Here is a 20,188-nt window from a genome sequence, read left to right as displayed (position 1 = left end):
ATTGAACTCCACCCCAGGTGCTTTCTTCATACCTTCTCATCTTTGCTGTGTCTTCCCACCGTTCTGCTTCTGCATAAATGTTTGATAAAAACCACGTTGCATCCACCATTTAATGGATCTAGTTCCAAAAGGTGTTGGATTGCTTCTTCAGCCAGTTCAACATTTTTGTGAACTCTGCATCCACCAAGAAAAGCTCCCCACACAACCCCATTGGGTTTGATATAAACTCAAAGGCCTCTTGGAGAAGGCCTGCCCAACTAAATAGATCAACCATACAACCAAAATGATCGAACAAAGTCCCATAAACTTGAGTAATGCCAGGACCACAACTTTTATTATAACTTTTGCCACAACTTGCTCATGTGACTAGTCATCAGTGGTGGAATAAAAATGGTAGGTCCATATGGATCCACAACTCCACTACTAAGTCCATATGGATCCACAACTCCACTACTCACAACTCAAAGGCCTCCCAACTAAATAGATCAACCATACAACCAAAATGATCGAACAATCCCATAATCTCGAATAATGCTAAGACCACAACTTTTGCTACAACTTTTCTCACAACTTGCTCACGTGGCAAGTCGTGAGTGGTAGAGTAAAAGTAGTGGGTTCATATGGGTCCAAAACTCCACCACTCACGACTTATCACGTGAGTAAATTGTAGGAAAAGTTGTGTCCCTAGTATTATTACTCTGTAATGACCATTGAAAAATTGACACCCCTTATCTATCATTCCCATGTGGCAAGGTAACAAGCATGCAATAGTCCAATTAAGTTTACATCATTCAACTTCATGCCTACTTGAACCATCTTAGGAAAGAGTCTCAAAGCTTCCTTGGCTTGTCCAAGCATTGTAAGAAATCATGGCTGACCATGATACAATTGTCCGTTCTTTCATCTCATCAAAAACTCTACAAGCATCCACATTTGAGGTTTGTATGAAAATAAAGAGAATTGGAGATGCCTTAGTTTTTTATATCTTAGCAATTTTTAGGTTTGTATGAAAATAAAGAGAATTAGCACATTTGTATTAAGAAAATATTGTTACTTTTAATTGGGTTTTCTGCATTAGCATGACTATAATGAAGTTTATCCTGCATTATCCAAATTTTATCATCTTGCATTAAAAGAAAAATGGTTGCATATCAAAGACTACTACAAAATCAACCGTCTAATGAAGCATCATCAACTAAATAATAAGAGGGATAATTACGATTAGCGGTGTTAAGCTACCACATGGTAAATTCTATAATTTGACATCAATATAATATTTTAAAAAATGAAAGCGTAACATTTAATGTTGCTAAATGCCAACATCATCTTCTTTTTTTTTCTTCTTTTTTTAATTCTTTTTGCATTTTTCAATTAATTCAACCCTTCTCTTATTCCTTTTTTTTCTTTTTTTTTTTTTCATCTCTTCCTCTCCCAGAAATTGAAGCCAACTAATTGAATTCAACCATGAACCATCCTCACGTTTTCTTTTTCTTCTTAGCAACGTTTAACGCTTTCCCATTTCTTCCTTCCCTATTCTTTATCTCAAGAGCAACAAGCTCTTTTACCTTCTTCAATTTTCTGAGCTAAGCTTGCAAGGTGTTTGTCAAAATGTCCGATTATAACTATCTCATGGCATGAGGGCTCTAAAAGTGTATTTTTGGGATTAAACTTGCAATATCTTTTCTGGTTTAGTTGGAGAGGCTTAAGTTTTTGCTTTTATACCTCTTGGTTGAGTAACATTCTTCAATGGTGTCATCGTTCACGTTATTCTTCCTCTATCCTAGGGCTGTAAATGAACCAAGTTGTTTATAAACAACTCGAGCTTGGCTCGATAAAAAGCTCGTTCATATTTGTTTGTTCATAAAGAAGCCAAGCTTAAGCTTTAGTTTTAGGCTTGTTTAATAAACGAGCTGAGTCCAAGTAAAAAATATTGTTCATGAACAAACTTGTGAATACCAAGGCTCAATACAAAAGTAACAAAACAAGTTGAGCCTGGACTTATTTATGAGTTTAGTAATAAAATTGATATGAGCTTGACAAATAAACTCATATCCTTCTAAGATTTTAATTAATTATAAGTTGAAACCACTCATCTAAACCAAATAAGCTAAATAATAAACTTGATATAGGCCTAATAATATACTTGTGTTGGATCTCAAGCTCAAAAACATGATATTGAGCTTGAGTTTGGGCTTAATATTGAGCTCAAACTTGGCTTGACCAATGAATTAAGCCAAGCCAAGCCGAGCTCAAGCTTTTATACTTTATAACAAACTCAAGCTTAGACATTATTTGTAGGCTCATATCAAGCTTAAGCCAAGCTTGAACATTCTACTTTTGCTGTCAAGCCAATCTTGAACATTTACTACTTGACAAAGCTCAGCTCGTTTACAGCTCTACTCTATCTTCACACTATCTGCTTCAAAAACCTCATGCTTTCCCACTGCTTTCACTGAATTCAAAAATATAATTTGAATTCAAATTCCTTTGTAGGGAAGGTGATTTGAGTGGCCATGGACTATGGTAGTGGTACTAAAGTTTTTTGTATTTCAATATTCGTATATATATATATATATATATATATATATTGAATTGTTAACCTTAAGGATTTGTTCTTGATTCTCTGGAAAAAGAAGATAATAATGATTTGATTCTCAATGTTTCGAGCTTGAAGTTACCTATAAATAATAAATAAATAAATGTTTCGAAAATTGAAGTTTCTTTATCTAGGGGGTTTTATTGCATCATCAAGTTTTAGTCTTTTGATATGCCGAATATAATGTCAGCATTGTGACCTTGAACATACTTTGATGCTTTTTCAGATCACAAATACCCATTAGATATTGGATTCAAACCGATTGCATAGAGTAAGGAGAGCATCCACTCAAATGGTACTTAACAAGAAGAGGATAGAATAAGTAGTTGTGTGCTGCTATTGGAAGTCATGTATCTACCGATTCTTGAAATTTCTTTTAGAAAGAAGAAACCAATAATGATACTTGTAGGCATGTTTCATCTAAAAACAGCAAGGAGTGTTTTTGGAAGTGAATTTTGGGATATATTCACTTATTTGTTGAATGAGCTTATGTCATCACTATTGAACATGTATTTGATGAAGTGTCTCATTTGTAAAACTTGAGAGTAATAAGATTACTTTTTGTTTTTGTTTTAATACAGGAGAGTTTCACTAACACAACCGGTAAGATAATGAAAACTTTAAAAGATAAAATTTGTTAAAATCTATAGTATAAGTTGGAACTTACTTGCAAATTGCGCAGGTTCGCAACTGGTTACAATAGAATCACATCACATATTTACTAAATCAGCAACTCACCCTTTTACTCTGGAAAGGCTTAGCTCTGATCATTACTACTGTCATCATCATCATTGTCATCAAACCCCAATCTTGTGTTCAGGCCTATGAGAATACTCAAAATCTATATGTACAAAAGCTCGCTCAATTTCAGGGAGTTGCTCAAGTTTTTCTTGCAGCGACTCACCAATATCATGAGCTTTGTTCAAAAGCATGTCTTGTGGCAAAACTATGTCAACCTCCACAAAATAATTTGAACCAAAAGTGTATGCTCTTACTGTGTCAATGTGCTTGATATCTTCATGGTGGTTCCATATCAGATATGTTAGCTTTGCCAAAAATTCAGGCGGTGCTGTCCTTCCAATCAGTGCCCAGACATTCTCAATGACTATCTTCGTCCATGTATTCATTGTATATAGTGCTATCTGCATCACAGGTTCAACAAATCATTATGAAAAGATAGATTAAGATCAACTCCAAGAAGCCAATCACAAATAGTGGGCATTTCACTTAAAACATGAGAGATACAGAGTGAATGCCAATATTTGGACACGCATAACATGGCTGCTAGTTATTTTGATAATTTTAGAAAAAGAAAGGAAACTAATGACTTGCAAAGTAGCTGAATTCAATTATCATTATTACTTTTGGATGAATAAAAACAATAAATGAACCCAATTATCGAAAGTATAGTAAACAAGAAGAAGAAAAAAGAGCTGCTTATGAACTCACCATAACAGCTCCAGTAGGATCAATCCACCAATAATATCAAATGGCCAAGATGGCTGCTGCCAAACCAATTGAATTAGTAATAACATCGAAAAAATGATCTTGAGAATAGGCTCTAATGATATCATTTTTAAACCTTCGACAATAGACCACAAGCATAAACTTCACTATGGTTACAGAGACCATTATCCCAATCATCCATTTCTCCTTCTCAGGATTCCTTTCAGGCTGGGTCTGTAATCAGAACAAAAAACGAAAAAAAAAAAATATTAAAGGACTCGCTGATACAGTAAATGACTACAGAAAATGAAAATTTAGAACAGTCATGTTCAAATTTTGCATCCACCAACTCAGAATGTGATCTAACAAGGATCTCATACATTTAGGTAGTAGCTTTTCATGAAGTACCAAGAACCAAGGTCACACTGAACCTCAGAAATTAAGAAGGGAGCTGATTTCAAATCCTTCTCAAAGCCAACTTTGATTAAAATATGTCTGTGTCTAGCTACGCTCACTGCCATCTACATCCTTCACTTAGATTGGAGCATGTGAAAGAAAAACTGCATACCTTTGCCATGAATTGTCGACCAGACTCAAGCAGAATTTGTAATCCAAGAGTTGCCATTACTGAAGCAAAAACAATGATTCCCTGCAATCTCAAGCTAAATTAGTAAAATATCTGTTGCATTAAAGCATAAGTTGGGTCCACATCCCTGTAAGTCATAATCACTCTTGAAACTACACTCAAAATTCTATGCTCAAGAGTCAAAACAAATACTATTTATTCCCAAGACTAGATTGTTTGAATACTTTTCCATTTGATCCCTGAAGTTTCTTATTCCTAAGACTAGATTATGTCTATTCAATGCAGTTTCTAATTAAACAAAATTTCCCAAAACCAATGCTATTTGTTTATAAACTCAGTAGACCCTAAGCTCAACATTTCGATAACAAAATGAGAGCCTAAAGCATGGACCTGATGAAATATTTAGTCTTGTATTGCATTAATCTCAAACTTCTTGTAATAGAATAAACTGTGGCATGACATCATGAAATGTCTATCTATTGCCTTTGCCTCTAGCATTTGTGGAATAAGACATAGCTGAGCCAATAGTAGCAATGATGAAACATTTCAGCTTATTTCTCTCATTGATTGCAGAAAGGATTGATGAAATCATGAAATGAAGAAATAAAAACATAAAATCTTGACTTCTTTGGGGTTAACTTTTTTAATTAAGTATAAGATGAATAATTTTCACTCCACCAACTTCTGAGCAACCAAATGATCCACAGATGCAACACAAACCAAGTATACATGAATGCTGATTATCAGCTTCAACAACTTCAATCCATCAGAATCTGAGTTTTCAAAGAATTATTTGATTGGATGACTTACCACTGGCTGCATCCGGTTTTTTCCAATTGGATAACGATACTGGTTTGGGTTTCTCATGGCATGGGCCGTGAACCACAATATAAACCCTGACAAGAGATCTAAGAGTGAATCCAATGTTGAGGCAATAACCGCCAATGATCTGCTCTGAATAGAAACATAGAGTTTTGCCGCAAAGAGCACAATGTTAGCTATGTTTGACAAATAGATAGCCATCCTCTCACTCTTCGCAAGCTGCTGCATCTCATCCTGAGAATAATAATTTGCAAAACGATTAACAATGAAAAAATATTGGTTTTTGATTTCTAGGAAACAAGAAAGATTTTAAACTGAGATGAGATAGTATGGGTTTTTCTTTTTCTTTTTGGTTTGTGTGTACGTTGTTGTTTTTTGGGGGGGGGGGGGGGGGTGGATTGTGGGGTGTGTGTTGTTGTTCACTAGGTGGTATATAATGGAAGATTGAACTTTTCATTAACTATTTCATATGGTCAAAAATGAGAAATTATTCTCCTACTTTGTTCCACAAGTTGTCATTCAAAATCATCAAGTTGAACACAACCAACCTCTGTTAGACTTCCCGGCATACCACCATTTTCAGCCATGGTCTCCATCTCAGTAAACCCTTCAAGTAGTCTTTCTTGTTTCTTATAATAATCAGTAACCTTGCTTCGTCTCCCTACAGTCAAAAGTACAAATTTTTCATTATGTTCATCACTACTAATGAATAAGGTGGCAATTGAAAGCATTCAAAGTCATCAAATATTGATGTTCCATTTTCCAAAAGAACCTAACATCATTCAAGTATGTTAAAGAGTAACAATCCATTGAATAATTATGCTATTAGACTTCCAAGCATAACATCAAAGGCCATATGTGAAGTCTATAGTTACTCTCTTTATGTATCATCTCCAAAGACTGTGAAAGGAGTTATTCCCTAAAGCCTTATGACTCCATCATTCACAAATTTTAAGTGCAAGAATTATAGAATGTCCCTTGCTGGTAATTGAAAGTTTCCAAAAGCATCTAACAAGAATAAATTCTCTTCAAAATTCAAGGCCAAAAGATCAATGGATTATATTTTTTCTTCCGCTATTTTTTTCTTGTTTGGTTGTTGCGGTAACAAAGTTGGGATGTCAAAATTCAACAATCAATTCATATGCATCAATAGCATGTCAATAATTGCCCTTTTTTTTTTCACAAAACAAAGTAACAAACCATTGGATCAATAACTCAATTGAGTTAACTTAGTTGTTAAGCCCAAAATCAGATTATAAGCTTGAAAAATTAAAAATAATTAAAAAAAGCTTTGAAATTTGCAGAAAGAAATCAGTAACTTGGCCGAGTCAACTCAGTTACCAAGCAAAAAATCAAATCATACATCGAAAATAAAAGCACATCTTTGAAGTTTGTACTTTGTACAAAGAAATTAGTAACTCGTCTGAGTCAACTCAGTTATCAAGCCAACAATCAGATTTACACTGAACAATGAAACCAGTGAGTAGTGACTCGGCTGACTGAGTCAACTCAGATATGAAGCGCAAAATCAGATTACATATTTTACATTAACAAAGAACATCTGTGTCCTTTTTTATTTATTTATGGTAAATAGTTCTTGAATCTTAATAAGAAAAGAAAGATTTATGGAATTTGAAAAAAAAAAAAAAAACTGTCATTCTAGTATTAGCATGTCCTGGTCATTATTAAACTGTTGGTGCATCATAACTTTAACATAATATCATATTATATAATATAATTCATGCTAGCATCCGTACATACATATATATTGATAGATAAGGTTTTATCTTTATCTTTTTTTTCCTTTTTCAAGTACAATTAAATTCAATTATATGGCTAATTGCTCAAAACAACCACAAGATTGAGGTAAATTATATGAGTAAAGAATTGTGTATATGCAATATATGTATGTTCATGAAAGAATACTTACTTGGGGCATGAAGAAAGCTGCGGAGAGTGAAGAAACCATGCTGATGATCACCACCTCTGCTTCCACCAAGTGCTGGAAACTCTTGCACACTCAGCCTCCAAGACCCTGATGACATTTCACTTCTCGATGCTGATTCAACATCTTGTGGCACCAAATTCTCTCTTCTGCTCTCATGGGTCACTTCCATGATGAGCTCTCTCTCTCTCTCTCTCACACACACACACAAACAAGACTCTGTGGCTTTTCTATGTTGAGCTTGAGCTTTTGCTAATGAAAAGTTGAAAACATAAACATGGCAAAGTCTTTGATAAATAATATATTATGCATAATAAGTCTAGTACTTTTCTGTACCACTAATAAGTCTTCACTGCAAAGACTGAGAATTTCTAAAGAAATGGACTATAAAATAATAGAATAGCATAAAAAAGAGAAAGGAATAAGTTAAAGTTATCACACAGTTGTTTGTTGACATCTTCGAACTTGCAAAGAAATTTCCTAGAACAATTAATGCAAAGCTAAAAGCAACTTCCACGTATAAAGGTTTTTTTCTTCGGTAGGTCGAGTTCATATCTTGACTCGTATACATATTAATACTGCTATCATAGCTTCCTAGGGGCGAAGAAAACCGGATCCTTTTAGGGGTGAGGGAAGTTTGTACGAAGCTTAGCGGGAAAGGTGGATCAACCAAAACGTGTATTTTATTTTTCAACAAATTTTCTCACATACTTTTTAATGTACTTCGATAGTTTTGAGAAATAAAAACAAAAATTAACTTTAAGTAAGCACCATTAAAAAATATCTAACTTTTGAGAAGATGCAAAAAAACCAAACAATTTGACACGAAAGAAAGGCATACGAAAAAAAAAGAAAAAAAAGATGATTTACAAAACATAATATGTTATCCATTCTTTTTGTTATATCAACACCCATAATGTATAAACATGATTAGTCTATTTTTTAAATCCTAAAGTTTAAGCGTTTTCAATCAAATCATGAAAACAAAAATATTATTAAGGTTGATCCAAAAAATATTCTTCATTCTTTTAAAAAATTAATTTCAAAAAGAGAGAGAGGAGGAGGAATCAATATTATTGAGATAACATTAAGAATCTCGAGGTATAGTGGTTTAAGAATGAGTTGACTATACTTCTTGTGATGCTTAACACTAAGGTTGGGCACAGGTTAGGTTTGTGCCCAACCTGCAACCAATCTGACCAAATAGGGGGTGGAGAAACTTCAAATCCGCTATCAACCGGTGAGAGAATCAAATCGGACTGGTTGAAACCATCAACAGCGAAGAAACAACTAAAAATATCTTCAGATTCAATAGATGTTTCACTTAATCTTGTGAAATCTCATCAAATCCGGTGAAATCTCCACCAAATTTTTAGCTTACCTACTTAGGTAGGCTAAAAATAATTATTTTAGTTTCTATTTTAAAATAATAAAAATGATTAATTAATTTAAAAAAAAAAAAAACCTCGCTAGTATATGTATTATTAAGAAAAAAATTTGGTGGGAGTGTCTCATAGTGGCTTTGTCTTTACATGTTGGCACAAGATTTATTTATTTATTTATTTTATTTATTTATGACAATTGTTGGGCTTTGCGGGGGGGAACCAACCGCAACCGACCTCGTCAAGCCTAACTGACCGACAGTAGATGCTAACTCATGACGCGGTTGACCGTTGATGTCGTTTGTTAAAGGCCAACTCAAAAGGCATCAATTCCCTCCTTAAAACATAAATAAATAAATAACCCTCAAAAGGCATCAATGCATTTTTTTAAGAGTTCGGTTAACGTAAGCATACATTAATAGTTTATTTTAATAAATTGTTAATGAAAAACTGAAAAAGTTATTAAAAAAGTTATTTTTTCTTTTTTCATAATAAATTTCTTAAAATTTTTTACTAACATATTTCCCAAGGCATACATTAGTAAAATCCTTTTTTAAATGCTGATATGTACCAAACAAAGAGGCCAATTATTTTACGATTTATTTTATGTATTTACAATATAAAATTTTTTTAAAAAAAAATTGAGTGAAAAGTTAACTACGCCTTTTCACTCAAAAAATAAATGATTCTATGCCCAAATTGGCCTAACCCACTCGCTAGATCAAGCTCGGTAAAAACAACATTGATGGTGTAATAAAAATCCACGTAAGTCTTGTCTCATCCATAGGAGTCGTCCAAAGAAAGGAAAGGAAGAAGGAAGATCCTCGCCTGAGTTCAACCTTGTCTATCCGTCCTTAAAGGACGGACGAGGTTACTGCGCCATGAACATGCTTAGCCTTGGACGAACATATCTCCTCCAAGTGTGAGAGAAATCAAACCATTGCTAGTCAAGTCCAACTGTTGTGAAACGCAGACTAGCAAATAATGTAACTTCCATAGCAGTTATGGAAGTTACCTCCGAACCTTTTGGACTCCTCAACAATAGGAACGGCTACCAAACAAGTAATCACTCCTCGCATGCTATATAAACGCTCGCCAATGAAAGAGTAAGGGATTTCTGATTCTGAGACTTCCAATTTACTAGGAATCACAAAAAGGCTAGCTTTACCATCGGAGGGTTCTTGGCCGGCTTCCACCGGTCTCCTCTGATTTTCTGTTTGTTTTCTTAGGATTCAGTCACAAACTCATCAACACCCGACACTTTCAGCCCATTGATATCACAGGATTCATCAAACATATTGAACAACTTTTATAGCTCTAATTTTTGGAGTGAATATCATGTCAATAACTAAATAAGTAAATTTGATATATATATATATATATATATATATATAAGTTTACAGAGGTTATGTAGTAAAATTTTATGTGGTTTATCTAACATCAGAACTTATTTTTAGTTAAAATGTAATTCATGCAAATGTCAAATCATTCATCAATATATATATATATAAAAGCAGAAACCTCATGTTAGAGAGTATGAGGTTGTGCCATGTGGAGTATTCTTTAAAGTTCTCTTTATTTAGGGTTCTAAATCAACAAAGTTTGCATTTATATTGAAGAATTAGTTCATTAAATTAGCCAATAGAGTAAATGCTTATATTAATTATCTATAGTTGTGCATTAATTATTTATATCAAATGAATTTATATGATTATTTTTATAAATTCTATCTAAGAGATAATTTTTAGTTGGAATAATAATAATAAATTTAGAATATGACATTCTTACTCATGTTTAGTTGCTTTGACAACAATTGACACAAGAGCCATAAAAAATGAAGTCCTTTAAATTTCCTAACTTCTTTCAGTCACATGTAATATGTATATATATGTGTGTGTGTGTTTAATATAATTTTTCTACATTTATATGAGAAACAATAATTGAAGGATATATGCATCTTTTTAGTAGGCATGAAACGTGCTTATCTATATTAACCACTATATCATGCAATTTTCAATTTGAACGCACACATATATATATAGTATGATTTTTTTTTTTTTTTTGACAAATAGTAGTATGATTTCTATTTTGTCTATAAAATAACTAAAGATTACAATTTTTTACAAGAAAATTTATTCAAAATTTTTTTTTATACATCGATAGTTTGGAGATATGAATCATGAATATCTCCATTGGAAATTGAGATACCAACCAATTAACCTACAATATTCTTGGCAAACTTATTGAAATATTGGAAAAAAACTAATAATAAATTACACCGCACATCATGTGGGAATTGAAGGCCATCAATTTTCGCTTCAATTTTAGAACGGTATAATCTAATCATCCAATTAAAATCTATAGATTTGATAGGTTTTCCTTACATAAAAGCAAGTCACATTGTTTTTTTCCTTTAACAATATTAACTTGAAGCAACATTTTTTGGTATTGTTAGGATGGAGCATTGATGCTACTAGCTTGGAAGAAATTTGAAAATGTAAAATCAAAAGATAGCAATAATGGCTATTAAAACTCTTATGAGCGTTTTGATTAGCCCTCATAATGCATTTTTGCAATGATGACTTCCAGGTTCTACTCCCTACCATGGAGGACGTGGGGAGCCTGTTTTATCCAAGTAGCTTGGCGCCGGTATTGTAAGAGAAAGCTTGATAAGTCTTTGCGTGAAGCAGAAGACAGACTGCAAGATGCTTTGGCAAATGAAGCTGGGACCTCGCCAAGTCTTGGTGCTACTATTTATGCATCAAGGTTTGCTGCAAATGCAGTTCGAACTTTGCGACAAAATGGTGCACACAAGACTAGAGTGCCACAAAGATTGCTACCACTGCTGCCACAGAAGCCTGCTGAATCCAATTTTGATGCTGAAAATCATTAGTAGCATGTCGTTTCAAATGAATTATACTGTAAGTTTGTGTTATACATGCATAGTTCATATGTGAGAGTTTTCTGTACATATATATAGCACGTGTAACATGTTTTATAAGCAAACATCCTACTTCAAGGTATCTAAATGATTTATAAGCTGGCATCAATAATTCTCTGTTCTCAATAGACAATGAAAGGCACCCTTTATCAACAACGATTCTCCAAACTTTAAAATCCTATTGGTGCCTTAAGAACTTTAAAGTTTGAAGAGATGTTTAGAGATAAGTATGTGTTACATAATCTCACACTATCATCTTCATAAAAAAGAAGTCAGCAAAAAAACAAAAACTACATATAAAGAGAAAAGTGATTCAATAGATTATTTGAAAGCTGGATTCCACAAAGTAGGCCAGAGCATATGATATTTTTGCTAGTTAAAACTAGTTTTGTTGTGATAACATGCATATGAGAATACTAAAATTAAAATAACACTACAAGAAAAAGGGGCTATTGTGGCGGTCCAGAACCGCCGCTAAAGCCCCAAAAACCGCCGCTAAAGGTACATTCGACCTATAGCGGCGGGTGCTATTGCGGCGGGCCGTCCCGTCGGTGTTGCAGTGCCGCTATAGGTATATTGCGGCGGGCCGTCCCGTCGGTGTTGCAGTGCCACTATAGGTATATTGCGGCGGTCGCTACAAGCGCCGCTATAGATGCACCTTTTAGCGGCGGGTGAAGGTTTATTGCGGCGGGCATAAAACCGCCGCAATATGTCTTTAGAATTCATGAGATGGACTTTTAGCGGCGGGATAATGCCCGCCGCTATTGGTGTACCTTTAGCGGCGGGATAATGCCTGCCGCTATTGGTGCACTTGTAGCGGCGGGCAGATACCGCCGCTATAGAGAATCGATGAGAAGAGCTGAATGTACTTTTAGCGGCGGGTGCATGCCCGCCGCTATAGGTATTTATTTAGAACGTAAAATGTGAACCTTTAGCGGCGCTTTTTGACCACCGCTATAGGTATTTTTTTTTTTTTCCAGTGGGTTTTAAAATTGCTGTTTGCTTGTAAATAAGTTCACAAACCTATTATAAAAGACCTGTAATAGTTTTAGCTCTACTAACACAATATCACAAATGTAATTAATTAACAACACCATAAATGTCTTGAAACTAACATAATATTGACATAGAAATATATTATCAAATACATAACATTGTCTATAACCACCATCTTTAAATTAACAAAAAAAAGATGTGGTTATTTGAATAAAACAACTGCTGAAATTAATCTAATACTATAATCAAAATTCTAAAGTGTTTAAAAATGTCTTTCAACACTTGCAAGAAATGCGGTTGTTCTTCCATAGTTCTCTGTACACAAAAAAGTCCAAGAACTCCAAGATAAAACTTATAAGCTTCTTGGTTGATAAGATGCGGCTGATGATTTGGGGAGAGCTGGAGATTGTTCGATCAGAGGAGCATCCTACATACAAAGTATGATTACTTAATAAGTGCATATAAATGAAATAGAATGACAAGAAAATATTATGAAGGTAAAAAATGGGAAGAAGTTAAATGAAGACATGTTTCTTGATCTGGGGTAAAAAAAAAAAGCTATTTAAGCTGGCAGTGTTTAAGATGATAGAGGAGATAAGGTTGCTGATGGTCTCAATGACAACAAGTAGTAATAGTGATAACCATGTAAAGAACAACACACTCACACTTAATAGTGATTGTTAAAGGTGGCCAAACCATGCTCATGTTGGTAGTAAGGACAACAAAAAGAGGACAACCATGATTGTGACAATGTTGGTGGGAGAGGCAATTGCCAATGGCATTAGGCTTGCAATTGAAGCGCCAATACTTTTAATTGGGATTGCATTTTCATGACGAAAGACTAATGAAGCTTACTAATAAGCAGTTAATTGTGGGGGGGAAACAGTATATTTCAGATTCAAATTTTAGGGATAATGGATCCCATTTGGTCACCATGGTTGCCTTGCGCATGTTCCCAATTAAGTAGTGTAAAATTGTTCTATAATTGTAATATATATCTATATCATACTTTACAGGCAGCAACTATACTTTAACCTAATCATCTGTATCTGTTTGTCATTCTCATAAGATATATAGACTATATCAAGGAACTCCAAACGGATAAAACAAGTCATCTGCATCTTTTTGTCAGCAGCTTTTTCTTTTAAAATTTTAATTATTTGCTTTTATTCATCTTTTTAGACTGACATGCTTGCTACACATTCTCAAAATCCATGCTACATGAATTCTAAACTTGCAAATTACTGTGCCCAAGCTCAGCTTCTTTCTTATACTACCAACATTTTTAAACACTAAAAAACCTATCGATGGTAAATGCACATATGGGAAGCAAAAACAAAAAATCTAACCAAAAACAAACATACCTTTGAAATTCCAAGGGACTGAATGTTAATCTAAGGCTTTGACAGTGTTTTGATCATATCAAAGTATGGCTAAGGATTTCTAAAATTCCAAAGGGCTTAATGTTAGTACTATTTAAATTTTGGGTTTTGAAATCCTTAGTGGATATGGCCCTAATTACCATAAGTAAATATTAATTAGCAACCATAAATTTAACGTTCCTTTCCTACTACATATGAATTGACACTCAAGTCATTTATTATACCTGATTGCATTGTGTAGTTTGTTGCATTTGTTGAAACATGCGAGCCATTCTTTGCTCCATTCTTTACTCCATTTCTTCAAATTGACAAAGTTTTCCTTTCATTTCGTCAAAACCTGCTAGTTTCTCCTCCATAATAGCCAACGAAGCCTTCAATTGTGCAACTTCGTTGTCCCTTGCTTGAGTTGATCGTATTTCACTGTCCGTGAGAGCAGTCTTGCTACTTTGACCAGTTGGGGTTGGACCAACTCAACAACAATCATCTTTACTCATTCACTTTTAGCTATGTTCCTAATCAAACAATGAATTTAAATGCATAGAGAAGTTATCAATACATTTGGTAACTATAACATCATTACTAGCAATATTCTTTAGGAATGGACATCTCTTTAAATATGCAATTCCATTTTAGTGTTCCATATGTGTGAAAAAGATAGAGAGAAGCCTTTAAAATGAATTAATCAAATAAAAACAACTCAATAACAATCATCCAACATTACACAAAATAGTCAACACTCCCAATATCAGCTAAAACCACCTTATTACTCCATGCAAGCCACCTGCTTGCCCCAATTCAACAACCCACCACAAACAGAGAGAGAGAGAGAGAGAGAGAGAGAACCTTAAGTTTTTCACCAACTTCACTTGTTTTGATTACACAAACTTATAGTGCCTCTTCTTTTTGCAATCTGCCAACAAGAAAAGAATATATATACACCTAAGTTAATTTTCAAACAAGACTAACTTCAAAGCAATTTAACTGAGAGTGAGTCACAAAGGAAGCTTATCTAGATACAACACACAAGTTTATGCTAGTATATTTGCACCAAAATGATAAATAAATAAGTAAAATAATTTGGTATGAAATTACAGCATAATCTCATTAAATGAAATTACTAATTATCTCATTAATAGAATCCAAAATAAAATTACAACATAAGTGCTTATGTGTTGATTCTTTTTGTAAGTGTGTATATCCATGATGATTGTAGAATAGTATTGTGAGGGATTTTCCTTTTATAGTTCCATAGTGAATGTCCCTTTTGCCCTATCACCCTATGGATCAAACAAACAAAGTGAAGTTTCTTTCTCTAGATCCTTTGAGTTTTGACTAAAAACAATGGATCTCATTGTAAAATCAAGGTCCAAAGTTAGCTTCTTTATAGACAAACAAATATAAATGAATTTTTTATCAAGCCAAGTCCAAGATATTTATGAGCAATTTGGTGCATTTACAATCCTAGAAAGTTAATGGATCTCATTGTATTGAAAAGTAACAAAAGCAAATAAATAATCATTTCTTTAACTAACTCATGTATAGCTTTCCAATTGAATATAATATATAAAAGGAATGATTTGAAGATTTATTTATAGAATAGCATGATCTTGAATTTCTGTTCGTCCCTACCTCTTAACAGTGCTGAAATCACTCTCTATTTCAGCAAAGTTGGTTCCCATTAAAAACTAGGAATAAATCCAACCAAAAGATGTGCTATAAATAAAAATATAGGAAGTGGGATCACACAGCCTTGGTGATTGTCAATTAGTCATACATTAGAAATTGATGATAATAATAAACAAATGGAAAGGAGGGTGAGAGGCAAAGAAAAAGAATTTGCTTTATGAGAAAGTTCCAATTTGGATATAATTTTGATGGAGATAATTAAATAAATAACTTTAAATTCTAGTAGTAATAAATAAATAACTTTCTAACAGCTTTTTAATTTTTAATTATAAGAAGAAATCATATCATTGATATCTCAACAGTAGTGCTAAGTACTAATGCTTTAACCTTCAATCCAAAAACCAACCTCCTTTTAAGAATATCAATACTATTGGTTTCTAAGATGAACTCAAGGTCACTGATATAGTATATTCTAATTTGAAATATATTATTATGATAAAATGCATAATATCATTTAAAAATAAAAGCTAAGGGGCATGCAGTCACTTGTCAAACCTATGAAACAATTTATGCCACTTACTATTTTATTAAGGTTGGTGGATTCAGCAAAAAAGCCCATTGGAAGAGCCCAATGTAGAATGCTCTAATATAAACTCACGCCCAAAAAAAAAAAAAAACCAAAGCTTTGGGATTTTCTTTTTGGGTCGTCGAAAAAGGCCCAGTTAGACTACAACAAAAACATCTGAGGGCAAAATTCCAGCCATTGGCATTTCTCAGAGTTCAACATACTATAAAAAGGAAAACAAAGAATTTTGGGTTTGAAGGAAGGAAGGAATTCATGAAGGGATTTTTAAGCTCTTTCACTGCAAGTCATATCATGGTTTGGTCAGCTTCATATATACTCCACTCCATATATTTCAGACTCAAATTATTAGTAAAGAATAAAATATATAGGAATTCAAGCTTATTCAGCATTTAAAAAAAAAACCTAAATAAAGAAGAATGAAATATATTAAAAACCTATAAATTATGCATACAACTAATAGTAACAGCATTTTCAATGTATTTCAAAAAAAATATAAGACCTACGCTTATCCCAATTCCCAAACCCTCCCCAATAGAAAACTAGTTTAAAGCTCAACTACATCAACCTTCATGATTAGGAAGCTAAAATTTGAAGCTTTTAGGGAAAGAACTCTACAATTCACTAATCATGCTTTATAAATCTACCACTTTAAAGCATTGTTTAACACAATTTGTCAAACACTCAAAAGCCAAAAAAGCTAAAGAGCTTCTCAGTTAAAACTCTATATTACAAACTACTAAAACTCTATAATTAAAACTCTCTTCCTAAAGTAATGCCAAACATGCATATAATTTTATCGATTTCATTTGATTGTCAAAATTTCTTAGTGGAATAGCAAGTTAAAAGTTCAACATTGCAGACAGATCATATAAAAAGAGGTCAACTTTTTAGAAAAACATTCCAAAAAATTCAGTGAATAGAAAAATCCAAAAAAATAAAACCACTGTGAATGATCCAAATGCACTATACCAATTGCAAAAAAAAAAAAAAAAAAAAAAAAAAAAAAGAAAAAAAAGTAAGCTTTTAAACTAGTGAATCCTGGACAAAACTTGCTATACCAACCAAATCAAATCCAAAAGCAGTGACACCCTTCAAAGCAGTTAGTGTCTTGAATGCCTCAGCAAGAATATCAGCAAAGGAGGTCCCAATGAGAACATTCAATCCAGATCAAGATGATTATAGCTCAGAGTAGGCATCAGTGAATGCTTTCAATTTATGAGAATCAAGATCCAATACAATGGTGGGCTCATCAAACTGAATCTAGGAAGCACCAGCTGCTTTAAGCTCAGAGATCACTTCCCTGAAGAAATATTCATCGATGCAACAATGAATTAGAAAATTCAGATCATTTAGATCCGGAATAAATGACATAGATGGTAAGTTTAAAAAATCTCACTTGTAGATAGGAAGGATTTTTTCAAGAAGGGAGAGGAGAGAGAAGTTCTTCTCGACACCCTTTGCAGGTTTAGACAGCAACAAGTAGGACACAGGGCCAACAAGGACTGGAATAGTATCTACTCCAACCTGCATGAGACACAAAGGGAGTGGAACTCAATATACAGCATATATTAATAAATTGATTCATAGGTAAAGAAAATTGAAAGGAATAACTTGTAATTATGATCAGCGCCCTGTACTATTAGTATAGAAGGAGGATTTATGATAAGAAACCATCATGATGCTTGCATTGCTAGGTTTAGCTTCTAGTTTCTATACATGTATGTCATATCTATTATTTTTTGTAAGTAGCTAACCAGTTCTTATGGTTTTGCCTGTATTCTCTTCTTTGGCTGTCCTTTCCACCTATTCTTTCTTGAGAACTTTTTGAAATAAAAGAATATTGGTTAAGTCTCTGTATAATGCTGAAAAGTAATAATATAGAACTCCATCTTAAAAGATCTTAATAGCAATTCTGCATTAAACCCTTTGACAATAACATTGTCATTATAAAGGATATCAAGTTAGACAGGAAGCAGAAAAACATTAACAAGATGAAAGGGTGAGGAAAAGAAGGTGGGGGGGGGTGATGTCCTTTTCTATGAATTTTGCACAAACACTAAAAATGTCAAATCAGCTCATCACGAGCCTTGTAGCTATATGGTATTGTCCAGTTCTCTCCACAGGAAGAAACTGGGTTCAAATATCCACACTCCCTACTTGTTGGAAGCAAACCAATTCTATAGTTTCTCCCACATTTGAAGATTAAGGCATCACAATCAGACATTCATGTTGGGGTTTTAATCTCTCTGTCCCAATCATTTCTTCTACCATACAAAAATAGGACCAATATTCAATTAAATAAAAAAGGGTTCAGATATCCTATTGGAATTTTATTTGTTCCATTTTTTGTCTGTAGCATTTGGAAGAGCAAAAAATTACTCAACAATTTCTTCATGAAAGAATAAGAAAAACAAGTTGCTTTTAGTTTTCAAAATCATATAATTAATCAATGAGTTACGAGGAAACAAAAAAAAAGTTTATAACAAAAAACATGTCAAATCAAACTTCAAATAACCAAAAGTGATTGTGCTGTGTAGTGTGTTCACTGCATTTCCTCGCTTAACTGGTGCCTGTAAAAAGGAGAGAGAGAGAGCGTTATATTATAAAAAATATATATGGTGTAAATACTCCTAGATAAACTATACTAAACTGAAAAAAGAGTACATACAAAATTACCAAAATTCCAATAACAAAAAACCAAAACAATCTTATACATCTTATTCCAAAGACCCATATAGACTTCAAATAATTTTTCCCCAGAAAACTAAACCCAATTTCTTTACAACAACAACAACAACCAAAAAAAAAAAAAAAAAAAAAACCAAATCATCAAACATGTCAGCTACATAAGAAAACAAATTAATAACAACCAAATAACTGAACAAACAACAAAGATGTGGAGATCAGTGTGGGTTTCTAAATCGGCAAGTTGTTGTGTGGGTTTCTGGGTTGGTGGTTGTGTGTGTGGATTTTGGTGGTTGGCATGGACTATTGTGGTTGTGGTGGTGGTTGCTGGCCGGTGGTCGGTGGTTTGCTAGGATGTGAGTGGCGGTGGTAGTGATGATGTGGTTGCCAGTTGCTTACAGGAAGAGGGAGCAAGAGAGGAAGGGGAAGAATAAGAGAAATAGTAAAAAAAAAGAATAAAAAAGAATATTTAAATAAAGTTATCCCAAAAAAAAAGTTCGAAATGTTGGGTGTATTATAAAATGGTATAATATAATTAATAAAATAATTTTTTGAATTTTCGGATAGGAATGCTTTAAAAGTAAGACATTCTAAATATGTTCATATTATGAAAATTACTTTAAAGCTTTTAAATACTTACAATTTTTTAGTTAATGTAAAATGTTTAAATTATATCTGGAAATTTTTGTAATAGAGTTTCGATTACAGTAAACTATGTAAATGTGTGTATTTTTCATAAAAAAAGAAAAAAGAAAAAGAAAAGGATTTAAATCTTCTAGATTTTCTAGAATATTCTACAGATTTCCTTAAATCTTAATTATTTTTTAATAATTTAATGGTCTAGATTTTGTCATATTAAAATTTCACTAATAATAATCTTAATTGTTTTGATTATAATATTATTTTATTATTTTAAGAGTATTATTAGTGAAATGTTAATATGTCAAAAATCTAAACCCTTAAATCATAAAAGAATTGTTAAAATTTAAAGAAATTTATTGGTAGAGTCTCCTTAAAAATCTAGAACATTTATATATATATATAAAAAAAAAAAAGCATGTAAATAATATTAATATACTTCACATAGTAGAACGTGTTAGATTGATAGCTGGGGCTATCCATTTTTCCTATTATGGCATTTAGCTAGGAATGGTCAGGTGTGAATATTTATTATAGCAACCCCCTTCCAATCCCA

General features: G+C 33.1%; 2 protein-coding genes and 1 long non-coding RNA gene across 3 annotated transcripts in view; all 3 read right to left on the bottom strand.

Moving 5' to 3' along the window:
* The window catches only part of LOC115983275 (metal tolerance protein 10-like), a 98,509-nt gene that overhangs the window by 20,572 nt on the left and 57,749 nt on the right, over nt 1-20,188 (bottom strand). The window lies entirely within an intron of this gene.
* On the bottom strand, nt 3,140-7,746 carry LOC115983277 (metal tolerance protein 10-like). The gene is made up of 6 exons (XM_031105927.1): nt 7,381-7,746; nt 5,999-6,111; nt 5,439-5,684; nt 4,611-4,691; nt 4,046-4,276; nt 3,140-3,738 (listed from the first exon to the last, which is right to left on the bottom strand). Exons 1-5 carry the CDS (start codon nt 7,565-7,567, stop codon nt 4,082-4,084), a joined length of 822 nt encoding a protein of 273 aa, XP_030961787.1. The 5' UTR covers nt 7,568-7,746; the 3' UTR covers nt 3,140-3,738; nt 4,046-4,081.
* On the bottom strand, nt 12,921-18,882 carry LOC115983278. Its single transcript, XR_004089982.1, has 7 exons — nt 18,824-18,882; nt 18,063-18,128; nt 17,705-17,832; nt 17,371-17,608; nt 14,940-15,006; nt 14,321-14,608; nt 12,921-13,141 (listed from the first exon to the last, which is right to left on the bottom strand). It is a non-coding gene; the product is annotated as an uncharacterized LOC115983278 (long non-coding RNA).

This window comes from Quercus lobata, chromosome 4 (assembly GCF_001633185.2).
Source record: "Quercus lobata isolate SW786 chromosome 4, ValleyOak3.0 Primary Assembly, whole genome shotgun sequence".
In the NCBI taxonomy this organism is placed as follows: Eukaryota; Viridiplantae; Streptophyta; class Magnoliopsida; order Fagales; family Fagaceae; genus Quercus; species Quercus lobata.
The sequence above is the reverse complement of the archived record's forward strand: the minus strand, read 5'-3'. Positions and strand labels throughout refer to the sequence as shown.